The sequence below is a fragment of the Cryptomeria japonica genome, chromosome 9 (assembly GCF_030272615.1).
Source record: "Cryptomeria japonica chromosome 9, Sugi_1.0, whole genome shotgun sequence".
NCBI classification, from domain to species: domain Eukaryota; kingdom Viridiplantae; phylum Streptophyta; class Pinopsida; order Cupressales; family Cupressaceae; genus Cryptomeria; species Cryptomeria japonica.
The window spans coordinates 647,302,235-647,320,686 of NC_081413.1; the positions used below are offsets into that span (position 1 = coordinate 647,302,235).

Consider the following 18,452-nt stretch of genomic DNA (forward strand, 5'->3'; position numbering starts at 1 on the left):
TAGAGGTGGAGTGAGTCTTAAGAGTGCAAAGTTCATCCTTAGGGTATGATTGAGTCAAATAGTGTTGTTTGATGATGAAATTGCAAAATCTTGTTAGTTTTGCAAAGTTGTCAACAACTGTCAATATGGTGGGAGATTGTCAGATGTTGTAAAACTTGTCAGTATCATCAAAGTTGTCCTAGGTGCAAGGTTAATTTCTACATTTTGAGTGGAAAATTTACTTGTGATTCTGTTAGGAATTGCATGTATTTCATACAAGTCGTTCTCTACAATGTTGAAAAATGAACACTAAAATTGTCTAGTAAATGAAATTCTCAAAATGCAAAATGTTGTCGAAATGTCAGTTTGTCAAAATTTTGAAAATGTTGCATTTTTGTGGCAAAATGTTATATGGGGTCAAATTTCCATTAGAAAATGTTGCATTTTCGCTTTAAATTGTTGAACAAAATGTTGCATTTCATCACATTCGCATTATAAAATGTTAGTCTAAGGGCAAAACTCATTTGAGAATGCAAGGTTGGGTTTGAAACTTAGAGTTAATCCTTGAAATTTTTATATTGCATCAAAACATTATTGAAATGTTGCATTCTCTCCAAATTTGTGTGGAGTTGATTGATGACTTTGTAATTTCTGATGAAGAAAGTGTTGATCAGCCTTGAAGTCTGCCATTGAGAAAGTGTAGATTGCTAGAAAATCATCGGATATCCTTCAAACTCCGTCATTCAATTGTTGCACACCCCTTTGGCTCCGCACAAAAATGTTAAACTTGCTTCAAATTTGAGTTTATTCCCCTTGTAGTAATTTTTGATAGACTCCTTGGCCCTATCCATGGCCTCATAAACATACCCTATTGGGGTTTGATCCCCATCTACAAAGCAGAGAACTCTAACCAAGGGCTCCAAAACCTAAAATTGAAAAATACAAATTACAAAAATATTAATTATTGAAGTTACAAATTAATAATGAGAGATTTGAATCAAGAATAATTAAATATTCAAGTTTTAAAGTTACCTTCACAATCTCTACAACTCTTTGTGCAAATAAGTTGTTGAAGACTTGCATGCAACACCCTCTCCTTCAGGCTTCCTTGAATAAGGTGAGTCTAGCCATGCTTGACTCACAAAATTTTGTTTCAAAGAAGTCAATGCACCAAGAATGCTTTGCAACGTCAAGAAAATCATTGCAAACCTTGTGACACCTGCTCTTACCAAATCTTTCCCTTGCGTGTGCTGTCTCATCAAATGAATAACCCAAGGGTGATTGTAAATATATTTTGTGATCCTCCTTGCATCTTCCACAACTGGAGTCACCCAATCAAGTTTTCCTATGTCCTCCAAAAGAAGGTCAAGGACGTGCTACACAAGGTGTCCAAAAAAGAGTGGGGTGCCTATCTTGGAGGATTTTACTTGTTGCCACATATGCTGCTGCATTATCCGTGATTATATGTACCACATTCTAAACTCCTGCCTCTATGACAATTTGCTCCAATATTAGAGCCAAAGTTTCAGCATTTTCCACCTTGTTGGAGGCATCCACCGATTTCAAGAACACCACATTGTTCTTGCAAGCAACCAAAAAATTAATTATTGTGCAATTTCTGCCATCTGTCCACCCATCAGAAAGAATAGTGCAGCCATATTTTCTCCATTCTTTTCTTTGGCCCACCACTTCTTTTGCTCTATCCACAACATTTGTGAGCAACCTACAAGAACAAAGTGAAATTAGTTCTTAGTAAACAATTTTGATTTAATAAACAAGAAAAACATTTAAAAATGAAATCAAGTGGACTATTTACTAATCTCCCACTCATGTCCTTGCGAGAAGGGGCCTTGTATCCTTTTCCTGAAACTGTCAATGCAGTAACCAAATTAAGCCAATAAGGATTGTATGCCACATTGAATGGGATGTTGTTGAAGTACCAAAAATCAACACTTGCAGTGTATGTTTTCTCATGTGCGTCCCTATTCCATCCAGTTGCCTCTAATGATGGTTGTGCTCCAGGTGTGTTCTTGGGCACAAAATAATTACCTATAGACTGTGTCCCTGATGGTGATGCAGCAGGTGCTCTACTAGAAGAAGCATAAGTGGTGGCCGAGGTGGTGTTGGGTTTGTAGATATGTGAGCCACGACAAGAGCCCACTATGCCCTAAAGTGCTTCTTCTTCTTCTTTAATGTCAATTGAAGCACCTTGAGATTCAGCTATAGCTACTCTCATGGCTAGTTTTGCCCTCTCCCTTTGCAACTTTTTCTCTTCCCCAGCTGCAAGTATGGCATTAATGTCTCTTTTTATTTCTTCTGTGGCCCCAAGACATACCCTAACATCATGCTTCTCAATGCCTACAAGGTGGTATTTGAAGTGATTTATGCCTCCATGAAATATTCTTTCACATGTGATACATCTCACCAACCCAGGTTTTGGTCCTTCACAGGGATACCTCCAAGTCCTATCTCTAGCACCTTTAGGACGAGTGCCTACATATCCAGATGGGCATGGTTCCAATGGCTAGTTATACTCTGAAGCTGAAGTTGAAGTTAAACCACCTATATTTGCCATTATAAATTAATGGTTAACCATTAACCTACACATACAAAGTGAAAAGACAAAGTTAATATTTTAGTTAAATTTTTTAGCAAACTATCTAAATTAGTTTAAATAATTTTAGACATCATTGAAAGTTAAAAATAAATAAAAAATATTAGGGTTTGATTTTTTTTGTAAAACTAGAGATTCTTCAAAAAACAGTGAAAAAATCAACAAAAATGGTGTTAAATCTTGTTCCAATGACTAAATCATTTTTGACTACTTAAGAATGAATTTTTATTCATCTAGATGTAACAAAAAATAAATAAAAGGTTTTAAAAAAACATATGAAAAAAAATCAGAAAACCTACCTAGAAATCTGATTTTGCTTTAAAAACCACCTCAAATCCATTTCAAATCTGCTTATTATCGACAAGAATCGATGGAAATCAGATTGCAAATGCTTGGGAGGGTGTTTCCCCCCTTAGCAGCAAATTAGAAAACCCAAAATGATGAAATGAACACTTTTTTTGACGTTTTCAGCATGTAGTGTAGTGCGGAAGAGTTTTTAATACGGACTCACCAAGTTTTTGGCAAAAACTTGCAGTTTTCAACGAGTTTTTTGCCAAAAACTTGGCGAGTCAAACTCGCGAGTAAATGGTGTAAAAACTCACATGCCGAAAAATCTCGCAAGTTTTTTGCAACTCGTCGAGTTTCCGGCGAGTGGTGCATCTATGATTTAAGATTATACAATCTAGGAATATCTCCCATTACCTTCATCACATTGAGCAAACTGGAAATGTTGAGTATCAAGAGATATTACTCAACCGCAGACACTTTGTGATGATTTACATGACGCATGTCGTGGTGGCATCCAATCATTATCAAACTAGTTAGGATGTGCCACATCAATGTCCAAGTTCATTGAACTCGACTCATTCAAGGATGGAGCAAGTGACACATGGCATTGCATTGAAGTTCGTTTAACATACCTAACCTCAATTTGTATTGGTGCATATTCAAAGATGGACATGTGTCCCATTCATTGTAATTATTTCATTAGTTGAATGGAGTTAGTTGTAACTAACCCTAATTAGGGTTTTATCATGTAATCTCGATCATTGATCTTGAATCAATCGGAGCCTTTGAATTGTAATGAGTCCTCTATATATGGCTCCATTCTCTCATTTGTAAAGGTAAATAATTAGTAGCGGAAGCAATAGGTAGTTAGCAGTAGAGTAGGAGGAGGAAGCTAGAGATTGTTGACAAGACTTGTTGAAATAAATACTTATCATTGAAGTTATGGTTGATCTTTGTGTTATTTCTACAATTTGCGTGGTTTCTTGTTACTTCTCAAATTTAGTTGAAGTTCATTGATCTTAATGGAGAAATGCAATGATATGTGATGAATCACTTGGTTCATACTTTTTGTGGTTTGCTGATTGTAAGCTACAATGTAAAGTTAGCCTAAACCTCATTATTTTGCTAAACTCGATTGTGGATATTTGTTTAAGCTGCACCAACATTGGGTATTTGGATGATGTATTGGCAATGTGAAAATCTTCCATTTCCTTAGAAGATTGCATCAGTTTTGTGTAGTTGTTGTCATCATGACGAAGCAAGGCTTGATTTGAAGGAATTTGTCTATCAGAGCATCATCCATTATCATCATTGTTATTAGGATTAGATTAGATCTCTTAACCCTTTCCTTTTGTCCTTTATTTATTTAAGTGAGTTTAATTTTATTTTCCACGTTCCAATTGTGATTTAGAATGTAAGTTCCTTTGTGATTCCAGCAATATCATATCATACAACATTGAGTCTATCCAAAGCATTAAAGCCGATTGCTCTCATTGTAAGTCTTGGATTTGTCTCATTTGATCATATTCTTTAGCATATGAGGTTTCTTTGTTCAAGAGAGGATATAATACTTGGTATTTCATTCTGTATTCGAAGTGTCCTAAAAAATACATCAATAGGTTCATTACACATTAGATTGAAGTGTTTTGGTGTTAGGTATTAGCTGTTAGTCTTTTTTTTTCTTTGGTTGAAATGATGCTTTTGAAGAAAAAATGGTACTTTTTGATAGGTGAGTCCCTCTATAAGGACTTGCAATTTGAGGAAATCCAATGAGTATGACTGGCTTGTCTGTCATTTGACTCTGGGCAGGGTAGTCTGAGCTGGTATATTTCATTTAGGCCCGCCTGATTGTAATGTCCCTACTAGTTAGAGATCATTATCTTGCAAAACAAATTGTTAGAACATAACTACATATATATACATATATAAGTAATCTAAATTGCAATCTAACTTCAATGCTCAATTAACATAATCATAATTTTTATCTAATAAAAAGGATACGAATGCCATACAAAGTATGTCCTTAGGCGGCCGTGAAGTTCACCTTCTTCGAACCCCTTGGTCCCAAGCCCTCCAGGAAATCGAAGATGAATTTGAATCCTGTCTTGGGTGTAACCTCTGACACCCAAGCCCTCCAAGGAAGACCCTTGCCTTTCCTTGCCTTGGGTGATGCCTTCATCATCCAAGTTCTCAGAGGGGATCGGTCCGACCCTTGAGTCCTGTTTTGGGTATAACCTCTTACACCCAAGCCAACCAAGGAAGACCCTTGCCTTTCCTTGTCTTGGACGATGCCTCCATCATCCAAGTCCTCAAAGGGGATTGACTAGATCCTTCTCTTCTTGGTTGAACTTAATCAACCAAGCCATATATATATGCATATAGATATTCAGTATATACTGTCCTAGGGATTATCATAATCCCCCCTTAGACTAAGAGAGTTTGCTCCCTATAGCCTCCCTCCTGTGATTTCATTCATAATACATTCCTTTGCATTTTCATTTACTATTTCCTATTTCATAATCCACATGTACATAGTCTTGTATTCATTACCTATATTCATAAAATGTTCATTAACCATTACTCATATGTATTCCTTAACATACATTCCTATTATCCTGATATGTATTTTTCCTAGCATTCTTTACTAATTACGAATCATTCATTATGTATGCTTACAGCAAGTTCTTCATTCCTATATATATATATATATTAACTATTCCTCTATGTATTAACATATATATATATAATGTCACTATCTATCTTTATGCGTTTGTATTTGTTAATGTATATATATTAATTATTCCTATTAATATATATACTAATCCATTGCCTATCTTTATATCTTTATATTCATTAATACATACTATTCCTATTAATGACCAAAAACCATTATACATACTATTCTTATTTTTAATATATTAATGCAAAGACCATTAATTATACCAAATCCCTTACCTATATTTAATGACCAGTGAATTAATTAATACATATATTTATATGCACTAGACCTCAATTAACACCCCTTACTAATTAACGTTACACATTACCCTTTGAGTATTACCCATTAACTAGTAGTAATGATGTTACATATTAACTGCTGTCCGCCCATTAACTAATATGATTATTTAATATCAGCAACCATTTATTACTTACCTTCCCTCCTATAGAAGACCCTCCTTTCTCCTCCTTTTTTATTTCATCTGTTGTAGTATGGTTTATACCTGTGGAGAGGGATAGGCGTGACCCTCCACGGGGCCCCTTCCATGGGAAGGGGTGTGACGGATCGCAGCCTAGGCTGCGACTTCCGTCCCACCACTTCCCATGGGGGAGGGGAGAGAGGGGGGGGTCCACGTGACCTTCCCTTAATCACCCATCTCTCTGTGCTTGTATTTTATTGCTCATTTAATATAATTTTCCCAATAATTTATTCTATGTAAATATATTAATATTATTTAATGTTTTAATTCCCTCATTTTGCTAATTGTTTTACATTATTTTATTTCCATAATATAACATTGCCTAATTAATATATCCACGTAATTTGCCCAACAAAAAATATAATAATTTATTCCGTGTAAATAATATATTAATATTATTTAATGTTTTAATTTCATAATATATTAATATATTTCAATTGTCTTATATCATTTTACTTCCCTAATATCTTAATATATTGCATTATCTTAATACTTTGTCTTTTAATTACATTCGCCATTTTGTCTCTTTTAGAGACTTCACAAAATTGAGGACTACTAGCGATGTAATGTCCAGTCAATTGTTAATGTCAGTTAGTCCAAATGCTATCCTTGTTTGTTGGAGAAAATGCATATGATTACTTTGTACGTATTCTTTTTTCCCATCCTTATCCTTTAAGGAATATTATTAGTTATAACAATAATATTTAATAAAGAAATAACTTTCAAATATTCCTTTGTTGGTAATTATTATATAAATTCATTTAGGGACTCCCTCTCTTTCTCTCCGTATATGTATAACGATCCAGGAGGGGACATGACACTGATCCATTGCTCACTGGACTCACTGAGTAAGAACCATGTCCTGTATCTTCAGTTTGCATAAACGTTGTCTTTTATCTGAGAACATTACAGCAGCACTGAGATTTTTTCATTCACAATGAGAAATGTCATTAATAGCATAAGTTGTTAACAACATTATTAGCAGTCTATCCCAATTTGGTTATTTCTGACTATTCAAATAGATTAATCTATGATTCAAATCTGGAGTTTTCTACAATTTTTTTGAGTTATTGTGATATTCTGATGGAAGGCTAAATATTTCATTCACAAATAGATCATTTCTAAGAATATACAGATTATTATTACAGAATATACATCAATTGGCTAATCAAACTCAATCAACAATGTCTGGAAAATGGGTGTTTCTAAAATCATTTTTCTTTATATATCAGAAAGAATTTTACTGTACAATTTCTTTATATATTGGAAAGAATTTTGATGTACAATTTCATTTATATATCGTCTTAATATATATACCTTCCGTATTGTGCTATTACCAACAAATTGCAGAGCAATGTAAATTATGGACAATCAGACCTTAATAATAAAAGAACTGGAGATCATCATTTTGGAAGATGCTCAGAAATGGTTTCCTTCAAGGAGGTCATTGAAAGGGTGATAGAACAGGTGAAAATTTGAAAAACCCAAATACTGCTACCATATTGTCTTTTGTTGTAAAATTCTTGCAAGTAGCATGATATCTAAAGCTGTGACTTTTTTTAGAGAGGTGAATTCAAGACCAAATAGTTGCAATGTTTGATGTATTTGTTTTCAGTTATAGAGTTTTTTTAAAGTAGATTTTAATTTGATTTTTTAATATTGAATTGTCTAGAATCTTTGTATTTTCCTTCTCAAGTGGAGGAACTTAGCACAACTGAATTTACTTTAAGTACTTTTCTCTACCTGAAACATGAAGGCTAGAAATCTTTCTAACGGTTACCATTTAGTGTAATGTTTTCAAACTATTTGGGCTATGCCATGATGAGGATTGAATTGTGGAGTGTTTGCTTCTTTAAAGTCTTACTAGTAATGAATGCATATTGATCCTCAAACCTTCTAGACCAGTTCCTTCAATGGCCAACGTCACTTACAATTATCAAAAGCTCAAAGAATTTAGAGGTAGAGTACTTTCTCATTCAATTCAATATAAAATACACCAACAATATGTTCGTGTTTTAATTACATTCTTGTGAGAATACAAATAGGAACACATACAATAGAATTGTTTTTCAAATTGTAAGGAAAGCTCCTTGCAACATGTTGTGACCATTTCACACATCGCCCCATCGCAAATGGGGACCCCCTCTTTTTGCTTGTTTTTTTGTTCGTATTCGCTTTCGTTTTTGGGGTTTTGTTAGTCCGTTAGTTGTCTGGATTTAGGGCTAAGCCTTAGGGTTTTAAATCTTGCCTTTTCAAGCCAAAATCCAGTCATTTTTGAGAGCTTTTGAGCTTTCTTTTCTAGAAGCAAATTTTTGAATGCAATGATTTCGCCAAAATGGTCTAATTTTCAATTGGAATGTTCATGCAGAGCTTAAACTTGTTTAAATGATGACCGTCAATGTGAATTTTTGTCTGATTGAATATTTTGACCAAATTTTGACTTTTTTGAAGTTTGATCCTGGGCATTGGAATTGATTTGTTTTCGCCTCGTGAAGTGTTAAAATGTGAAAAATCTTGTTATTTTGGCCTGTAGGAGCAAAATCGCTCCTGTCCCTCAGTGAAGGACGGGAGCTCAATTTCAAATATCTCATTGTCCTTGCAGAGTCCAGACGAAGTTTACGTTTGAAGTGATGGAGAACGACAAGGTCTTTCCATTGAATATAAATTGAAGATTTTCATGAGCACAGAAAGGCCTCCAGGAAGAAAATCGCTCCTGTCCCTCAGTGAAGGACCGGAGCTACAATTCAAATTTCGCCATGTCCATGCAAGATTTTGATGACTCAGCAATTGGAGGACGTCCGAAGGAAGATACTTTGCCAAATGAATATAATTTGAGATGCAAAAAATGAAGGAAAATGACCTATATTGACTAAATCGCTCCTGTCCCTCTCCAAGGGACCAGGGCGAGGTACCTTGTAGCTCTCGTCCCTCAGGAAGGGACCAGAGCGATTTCCTCCATTTTGCAAAATCCAGACAAGGGTCAAGGCAAGTTTACGTTCAAAAACGAAGGAGAACATGAGATGAACGCATTGAATATAAATTGAAGATTTTTGGGACGCCCATAACAGTGCTAAATGCCTAGTTCGCTCCTGTCCCTCAGGAAGGGACCAGAGCAATTTTTGATATAATTACCTCTTTTTGCAAAATTCCAAACAATGTCAAGGCATGGACAAATGGGGTGAAGAGGGACGAATCCGTTGAATATAAACTTGGAACCTGGCAAAGTAAGATGAAGGCCACAAAGGAAGGATCGCTCCTGTCCCTCTCCAAGGGACCAGGGCGATACAATGGTGAAGATACGTCCCTCTCAAGTTCAAGGTCGTTCCTCCGAAGTTCAAGGTCGACACAGGTCAAGACAAGGTGGCGAGGGACATTTCAAGGCGTCTTCATCATGCGCAAACACTCAAAGGACGTTAAAATGAAGAAATTGACACCCTATAACATAGATCGCTCCTGTCCCTTAGGAAGGGACCAAGGCGATGTTAGATGCATTGGCCATTTCATGCGAAATTTACGTAAGGACAAGACATTGCAATGTTTTAGAGGGTCCATGGTATGGTAAAAGGATGGTAAACGAGAGTTTTGAACGTGAAATGATCATTATTTTGAGCATGGAGATTATATCGCTCCTGTCCCTCTCCAAGGGACCAGGGCGATTTGCTTTGGATTCCTTGTTTTGCTTCAAGATCAAGCTAAGTCAAGACGTCTTAAGATAGCATATGGTCCAAGGCATCGTTTGAAGATAATTTGCAAAAGTGTTGAACGTCCAAACCTTGCCAAATAATGTAAAAGCCTCACATCGCTCCTGTCCTTTGGACAAGGACCAGGGCGATATCATCAAAAGCACACACGTTCCTTCAAAGATCAAAGCGAAGCAAGGTTAGGTAAGGTGAAGGACGACGTTTGAAGGGCATTACAATGAAGATCGAAGTGCGAAGTTGACAAGGTCAAGGAAAGGACATGGATCGCTCCTGTCCCTCTCCAAGGGACAAGGGCGATGATCCCTTTAATACACTCAAAACTTCATGCGAGCAAATGGAATAAGCGCAAAAGACACGAACAAAGGATGCTATTCGCCCACAATAAAAAATCGAAGATAGACATAAAAACAAGAGGATCGCTCCTGTCCTTTGGACAAGGACCAGGGCGATGTGCACTTAAAGGACACCCATATACGCACACAAGGCGATCAAATTCGAAGGACCATCAAGGTGATCGATTTTTAACGTGGAGATGAAGGAGTTGGACGTAAGAAATGCAAAAGTCAAGACAAAATGGTGAATCGCTCCTGTCCCCCTCCAAGGGACCAGAGCGATGAGGTACGTCCCTTTGTTTTCCAATTTTGGCGCCAAACAAACAAATTTAAATTTCCTTAAATGCTAAATCGATTAAAAAATTGAAAATCCATTTTTATTTAGTATTTAATATGGCGTTATCTTTTATTAATTATTTTTTGCCTTTATTAAAAATCGAAATTCTCATTTAAAAAAAAGCGCAAGGCATTAATAATTAATTATTTAATTAATATAAAAATCGATTTGAAGCGCCCAATTAGGCAAGTCGGCCTTGTTATTTTATTGCAAATCATTTAAAAAATGGTTTTATTTGTCAAGTCGGCCTAAGGGGTGAAAGGGTATGAGCGCTATTTATAAGGGGAGTGAAATGTTCGTTTTCACATAATCATTTTTACCTCTCTACATGCGAATCAAGGAAGACAAAGGAAAGTGTTAAGTGTGTTTAAGGATAGTGCGAAGGTGGTGCGAGTTTCATTCATCCAAGGGTGGCGCGCTTAGCTATCAAAGGTGGTGCGATTCCAAACCAAAGGTGGTGCGAATTTGAAGATCACGCCTAAGGCGAATTTGTTAAAGACTTGGAGATTTATTTGTGCGAATTTGAAGATCCATTTGAGACCACGTCCAAGGCGATAAGTGAAGATCACATTCTATCCAGAGGTGGCGAAGTCAATCTTGAGGGGATCATATTGAAGATTATTTATACCTCAATTTTGCCTAGGCAAATTTTGTTTTTGCATTCTAGAGTTAGCTCTCTCTATCGAGGTATGGCGATTTTATTGTTATTGTTTTATTCATTCATCGTCATATTTCAAATTTTGATCCTTGAAAATCTCTTAGCTCAATCGTTGTATTTTAGGAAATGATAACTCTAGGGACTTATCATGAGGTTTCCTAAAATCTATCTCTCTTATCTACGTTATTTATTGCAAAATCTATTTCTTATAATGAAATGTTGTGTAGGTATGGCGACCCCAAAGGCGGGAGCATCCACCAGTCGCTCGGCTCTCATGAAAGAAGATCAGAAGACTGAAGAGGTGGAGACCAAGATCGTGTCCAAGTGGAGCAACATTGGAGATACAAGCTTGGGGAACTTTAGCACGAAGAAGTTCCGAGAGGTCCCTTACATCGGCAAGCCATCACCTGTCGCCCGGAGAATAATAGAGAGTGGCATTATCAAGGCGGCCGGTTTTCCTCCAGCTATTCAGTGCCACGAGTTGATGATCGAGTGTGCCCGTCATTACAATCCACAGTCCAGGACAATTGTGTCCAATGAGGGAAACATTTTGGCGTACCTTTCAGAGGAGGCCATCAGTGAAGCCTTCCATCTTCCAGAGCACAGGGACATGATATACAAGAGCATTGAAGGAGCCAGATCAGTGTACGATGATGATCCAGATGCTTGTCTAAGCATAATCAACAAGAACTGGCTACTCAAGAGTCGTCCCCGTCTGAGCAAAGTACCGAACACACCACACCGGATCGATTTCCAAGAGGAGTACAGAGATTTGATCACCATGCTCAACAGAGTTACAGGAGCACCTCATGCCTTCTATTTTGAGAAATGGATGTTTTATTTCATCCAGGTGATTGTTCAAGGGAAGGGTACAATACATTGGGCTAGGATAATTAGCCATTGCTTAGACGTACAGTTGAGAAGACTCAGGGCCACTAAGTCCTTCCACATGAGTTCATATGTCATCTATGCCTTAATCAGGAGCGTTGAGTACGCAGGACTACCTCACAGAGGAGTGATTGGAAGAGGACCCGGTGAGGTCAGAGTTTGTGAATCCTATACCTACTTGCATCATCCACCAGGGAAGAACTACAAGTTAATCAATGATACTTTCACGATGAATATCACCAGGACGTTGCAAGGAGGGATTCACAACAGATTATCTCAGGATGCCCAGGAGTTAATCAAGAGGTACGGTGCTTGGTTCATTCAGTTTCCTAAGTTCACTTACATTAGAGTGTATGGATGTCCTTTACCTCCATATATGCTGCCGAGGTACCCGACAGATAGAATTGTGTTACTTGAAGTAACAAGGCAGTTGGCAGCATATGTGAAGGCATTCAGACACAGACATCAGAATGGAGTTCAGGTACCTATTATTTTGGGTAACTCAGTTGAGGTATGTCCCAATGTCTCAGCCATGGATGACGCAGAGAGGGAGTTAGCCTTGTATCCTTTTTCATCTTTTGCTTGGAGGAATAGTTTTGATCCTCATGGACATTTAGAAGAGACAGTCGGTAGAAGATTTAGACATGAATACCAAATTGAAGATTTTATGATGAATCTCCTAGATGATCTTGAAGTGAAACGCAAAATACATTCTAGATTGCCTTTGGATTTCATCAGGAAATGTAAGATTTACAGAGTAGCCGACCAAGCTCAGGACAACGGCAGGCACATCCAATCTTCATATGATAGAGAAAGTAAAACAATTAGTTTGAATTGGAATGAGCCCGAGGCCGTGGATTTAGATGATTTGATGGCACCAGTCTTGTCTTGTACTCGCAGATGGGTAGACATTCAACATCAGAAGTTGAGAGAACAAGGCATAGCCATGTCTTTTACTTTGGAAGAAAAGCCAGCCGAAGGTGGAGCCAGTGTTAGTGAAGGCAATCCTAATCCTAGGAATTCAGGTGAAGGTAACCTTCGATGTGCCAGTGAGGGCAATCTCCATCCGAGAGGTTCAAAGAGAAAGGAAAGATCAGAAAAGAAAGAGCCTTCCAAGAAAAAGCAAGGTGCTAATAGAGATCAAACACCAGGTACTTCTTCCAGGCCAGAAGATAGAACAGTTCGAGTGGAAGAATCCATGGAATCGATGGTACAGAATGATAGACAGGAGGAAGAACAGGCACAGCATGTTTCATCCGATGGATCTCTCCAAGACTATGATTTAGATAATGATAATGAAGTAACATCTCCTCCCAGACAAGAAGAAGTAGTACACAAAGAAATTCAAGTTCAAGAGACAAGATCAAATATCCCAGACTGGTTGAAGGAGAGATTGACTAAGGTGATCGTAATTGAGGACGAGGACAGTGCAATCGATCTAGAGAGCCTTGTTGGACGCTCACATATGACAACGGAGAAGAAGAAGGCTACAAAGATGTCCAAGATGATTCGAGATGAGACTGGATCTAGAAAACTGCAGATAGCTACACCGGCAGCAGACAAATATGAGGGTGAGATCCTAGCAGAAGACTATCATATACAGACTATTGAGTTAGGACCATCCACAGCAGAGCAGACTTTAGATGATGCCACCGACACATTTGAGGCATTGAAGGATAAGTTTAGGGAAGAAGTAGAAAAGAATAGAAAGCTTGAGAGAGAGGTCGGTGCATGGAGAACATATTTCAGTCACATCAATGAACCTTTGGGACGTCAGGATCCAGTTAGATCACCATTGCAGGCATTGCCCCTTCAATCAATCAACGAAGCAGAAAGATTCAGGAATATGGTTCAGCGTACATGTAATTGGATGGATAGATCTCACACGGTGGCCATTGAGTTTATTACAAGGATGTCGAAGATCACCCATCAGGCTATCCAAGTTCTTGAGATAATCCACAGATTGATGGCAACAGTAGCTGCATTTGCCCATACCAAGGACGTTGTCATCCCTGTCTTGAGAGTTATAAGACATACATCTAGAAAAATTTTAGCACAAGAGAGGATCTTAGAAGGTGATTCTCACAGTTTGTTTCAGTGGTCAACCTTACTCCATATAAAGAGTGTTCTCTTTGAGGACATCAGCGTTAGATGCGGTCAAGTTGAGGAGGTGATCAATCCGATCCAGGACAGAGTATTTGAGGTACTTCGTACCATTCTTGGCAGGAGGATCGAGGTCGAGACAGATGTGGATTTACAAGAGTTTGAGGATAGAATCACTATCATCTTTCGCAAGGACGCAGATGTTACAGATGAGCAGTATGATCAGATGTATGCCACCATGCTCCTGATTGATAGAACAAAGGAACTTGAACCTACTTGGGACACGACTCTTCTAGATGCATTTGATCAAGTTATCCACTTAGAAGAGAGTATCAAGAATCTTCCCGAGATTCCAATCACAGAAATCGAAGGAATTGTGACAAAATTCATTGCATATGCTAAGAAGGAAAATTGGAAAGGGAATAAGATTCTAGATGAAAGGTTGTTACAGATGACATGACATCTTATTTCTCATTGGTTGATACCTCCTAGATTTTCGTGCCAAATTTAATATTTGGCTATGTATTTAATATTGTTCAGTAAAAAGGGGGTCATTTGTAATAAACCCTAATTAGGGTTTAGGTGTCATGATCTTGTCCGTTGATTTGCTTTCGATCTGGACCTTTCATTGTAATTGGGGATGCTATTTATACCCCCATTTTCATTTCATTTGTAATAGTCAGTTAATAGAGAATAGAGTTAAGAGCAAAATAGAGAGATTAGAATTGTAAGCAATTTTTTATTTTGTAGCAAGATTGAGTCTTGAAGAGAGAAGTTCAAGCAATTGTTGTATATGATGACTTGGAAATCAATAAAATATTGAAGTTATGGTGTTTTGTTGCAAGTTCCTTGAGTTATCTTCATGGTTGTTGGATGTACTTGAATCACGCTCAATCAAAGTAGTTTGTTAATTAGAAAGACTAAGTGTGAGATTTGATATTTGGTAGGATTCGCAATCCAAACCACTAGCTTCTTGCTGATTGTAAGAACGCCTTGCGTGGTCGACTGGAAAACACCTTGAGTCCTTAACCTTCAAGCATTTTCGTATCTAGGATATGTACCTTCGTAGTAGTGTCCTTGATCTTTGATGCATTGAACATCATTATTACCTTAGAAGATCGCACTAATTTCAGTTTAGTTGTTGTCTCATGGCAAAATTGAAATTGGTTGAGTCTTGCCAAATCTCATTCATGCTAAGTCGTTCATAGGGTTAGGCTAGATTAGACCTCTTAAGCCCTATCTTTTCCATTTTTTTTGAAAGTTCTTTTTAGATTAGTGAAATCTTCGAGCTATTGAATCCGTAAGACGCCTTGAAGGAAACAGCAAATCACATCATACCACTAAAAAAGCTTGTCCACACGTGGAGACCCCACTAAAAGAACCTTGGAGTCCACCTAACTGATCCTTTTTGCAGATCTTCAGCAGTTAGAGACTATTTTCTCAAGAGAGGATAAGATGCCTAATGGTATTTTATTCTGTGTATGATCGTGTACAAAATACACGTCAACAGAATTGGCGCTAGAAGGAGGGCTTCTTTAGTTTCAAAGTTCGAAGTCCGAAGATTTTGAAAAGAGAAAAACATTGCAAACATGATCATGAAGTACGATGGTGTTGCCAGATGAAGGACTGAATCAGGTGGTGCAACCCAATTTGCAAATAGGCAATACCCAGGAAGACATCATTTCCCAATTGAATCAAGTAGCTTGGAACGCAAGGAGAAGCCAAGTCGAATATAACAGAGTTAGAATCATCTTAGAGCAAGAGGAAGATATAGCCGAAGAACATCAAAGGGTCATAGCTAGGAATCTTCGCAATCAGAGGAATCCACAATAATCCTTGCAAGACTTCACGCTGGATCGCATTGGTTCTTTCTCGCCCGAGAAACATCAAAGATTGTTGAGGTCCACACCAGGCATCAAGGATCTAAGTGAACTTCAGTTTACTTCCAAAGCAAAGCGAGTTAAAAGAAAGGACACTCCCAAAGAGTTCGAACTAAGATTGGAAGGATCTCCTGAGTCATCACAAGTTCTCCAAGAACAAGTCCAAGCGGCGATCCAATCTAGTATCCAAGCAAAGAGCCAAGCTAGTTCATCAAGTTCAAGTTCAAGGAATACAATGGCTCATCGTGCTCCACCACCACCTCCTCCTCCTCATGTACTCAATGGTGCGACGTGGCTAGTCAACAATCCATCACCGTTGGAATTTGCAGTTTATCATGATATGCCGAAGAATCCAGAACACTTTTGTTCCAAGTTTAATGTTAGTGATTTCCATCGCACGGCAGAAGATCACATCAAGATGTTCGAGGACCTTCTTCGAAACAGACAAATTGAATATGGAGATGTGGCATGTAGGCTTTTTCCCTACTCATTGGGAGAAGAGGCATACTTTTGGTTTATTCATTTGCCTACAGGGTCCATCAGGACTTGGGACGCGATGAAAGATGCATTCATTGCTAAATTTGGCATCCCAACTACACCAGCGGAGTTATATAGACAGTTTGTTGAGGTTCGAAGGAGAGAGCATGAACCTATTACTTCCTTCAACGACAGATTTCACCGAGCCTACACAATGCTACGTCCTCCTTATCTTATTGCAGATCCAAGGGAAATTTACTATGGAGCCTTAGATCATCTCACAGCTATGTTCGTAAGGACACATCCAGCTCCGAATGATCTAAATGCGGCATACACAAGAGCCATTGAAGTGAGTAAGCACATGGGACAAAATATCACTGGACCACTACTACACATAGGGTCCGTCGCAGCACCTAACCAGATGCAAGCAGTTGGCACGGCTTTGGCCAACCAAACTCCAGTCATGAATCCAATTCCGCAAGCGACATATCCCAACGTACAGCCAGCGAATCAGTTGGTCCTTCACCCAGGAGCTCCAATTTCTCAAGCCCCACCCGCTCAACCTGTGTACCTGCAAAATGCTACAAATTCGTCAAGGACACAAGAAGAGAAAGATGAAATGAAAGAGCTGATTGAGCAAGTCAAGAAGTTATCAACTGAGGTCACCCATTTGAGGAACCAGAATAATCAACTCCAGAGCATGCAGAGGGCCAACCATGGCCAACACGCGAACAATCAGAATTTCCAAGGGAATAATAATCCAGGATTCAGAAACAATTATCAAGGAAATAACAATCAAGGTTTCCAAAGAAGACCATGGAATACAGCTCCCAACAATGGAAATGTGGTGACGCCCTTGGACAATCCACCAAATGCGCAAAGTCAAGAGAACCCCTCTTCGGGCAAAGTGTTTTTAGCCGAAGCAGCCTTGTCTAGTTGGTGTAGACTCCACAACACGAACCAACATTCCGAGTTGCAATGTCCTGAGTTTAAAATTGCGGCCGATATTTTCCAACAAGAGATGCGTACCACCAATCCACCTGAAAATCCTCCCACCACAGGGTACGAAATTGTTCCAACCACGCAGTATGGTCAAGCCATGATCGTTGAAACCTGCAGATATTCACAAGAAGAAATTAGTCAAGAACAAAATGGGAGATTTCCTCCAGAATCGGCCAATGGACCGATGTTACCACCAGGATCTCAGTTTCCGCCAGCATCTGCAAATGGACCTGTAGAGGATTCAGAATACTATTTCCCACCATTGAACGACAGTGTTTTAGTAGAAGGAATCAAGGAAGTATTCCACCAATCGTCAGGAGGTGCAAACCAAAGAGTTTATCACAGGAATCAGAGAAATCCCGAACCATTGACAACATCGATTCCTCCAAACAATTTTTCAACTCCGCCAGATCCCCAAGCCAGCAACGTCCCTGAATATCCACAAAACACTCAAGAATACAGACAAAGAAGAAATATTTCACCTCCTGCGGGAAATGAAATGAAAAGATTGGCCGCCTTGGTGTTAGATGAACTCAAGAAAGTCAAAGTAAGTTTACCACTCTACGAGTTGCTCAAAGTGTCTGAAATTAAAGAGGCAGTGATCAATAGTTTGAGTGAACCTAGTGCAACAAGGTCAAATGTTCAAGCCACTATCAATGTGACTCAAGAGGAAGCCGATTCTCAAGAACAACCCGAGCAAAACGAATGCATGGTTCAAACTATAACCTTCCCAGCTAAAAAGGAAGATATGTTGGAAGGAAAAGTATTACTCAAAAGAGGCGAAGCAAAGAAAGCTCAGCCTACAGTCAAAGAGAACCTCACTACTAACTTGGTTCTTCCCGAAAAGGAGGTTGCAATCAAGAAAGATGTGGTTAAAAAAGGAAAATCTGCAAACCAAGCCAGTCACTCGAAAGAGGAGAGCCTAGCGAAGGAAGATTACTCGAAGATTAATCAAGTTAAACATCAAGAACCAAGTGAAGAAAATTCAGTGCCTTC

The 18,452-nt window shown here is 38.4% G+C and overlaps 1 protein-coding gene across 3 annotated transcripts in view; it reads left to right on the plus strand.

The window, feature by feature from the left end:
* Nucleotides 1–18,452, plus strand: part of LOC131066729 (ATP-dependent DNA helicase Q-like SIM) — a 287,762-nt gene that overhangs the window by 196,122 nt on the left and 73,188 nt on the right. For all 3 annotated transcript variants that reach the window (XR_009358846.1, XM_058001560.2, XM_058001562.2), the window contains one exon: nucleotides 7,429–7,545. Coding sequence is in view for 2 of the 3 variants with exons in the window: in XM_058001560.2 (XP_057857543.2) it covers nucleotides 7,429–7,545 (117 nt within the window). In the remaining variant the exon portion in view is untranslated. The remainder of the gene's footprint in view (nucleotides 1–7,428; nucleotides 7,546–18,452) is intronic.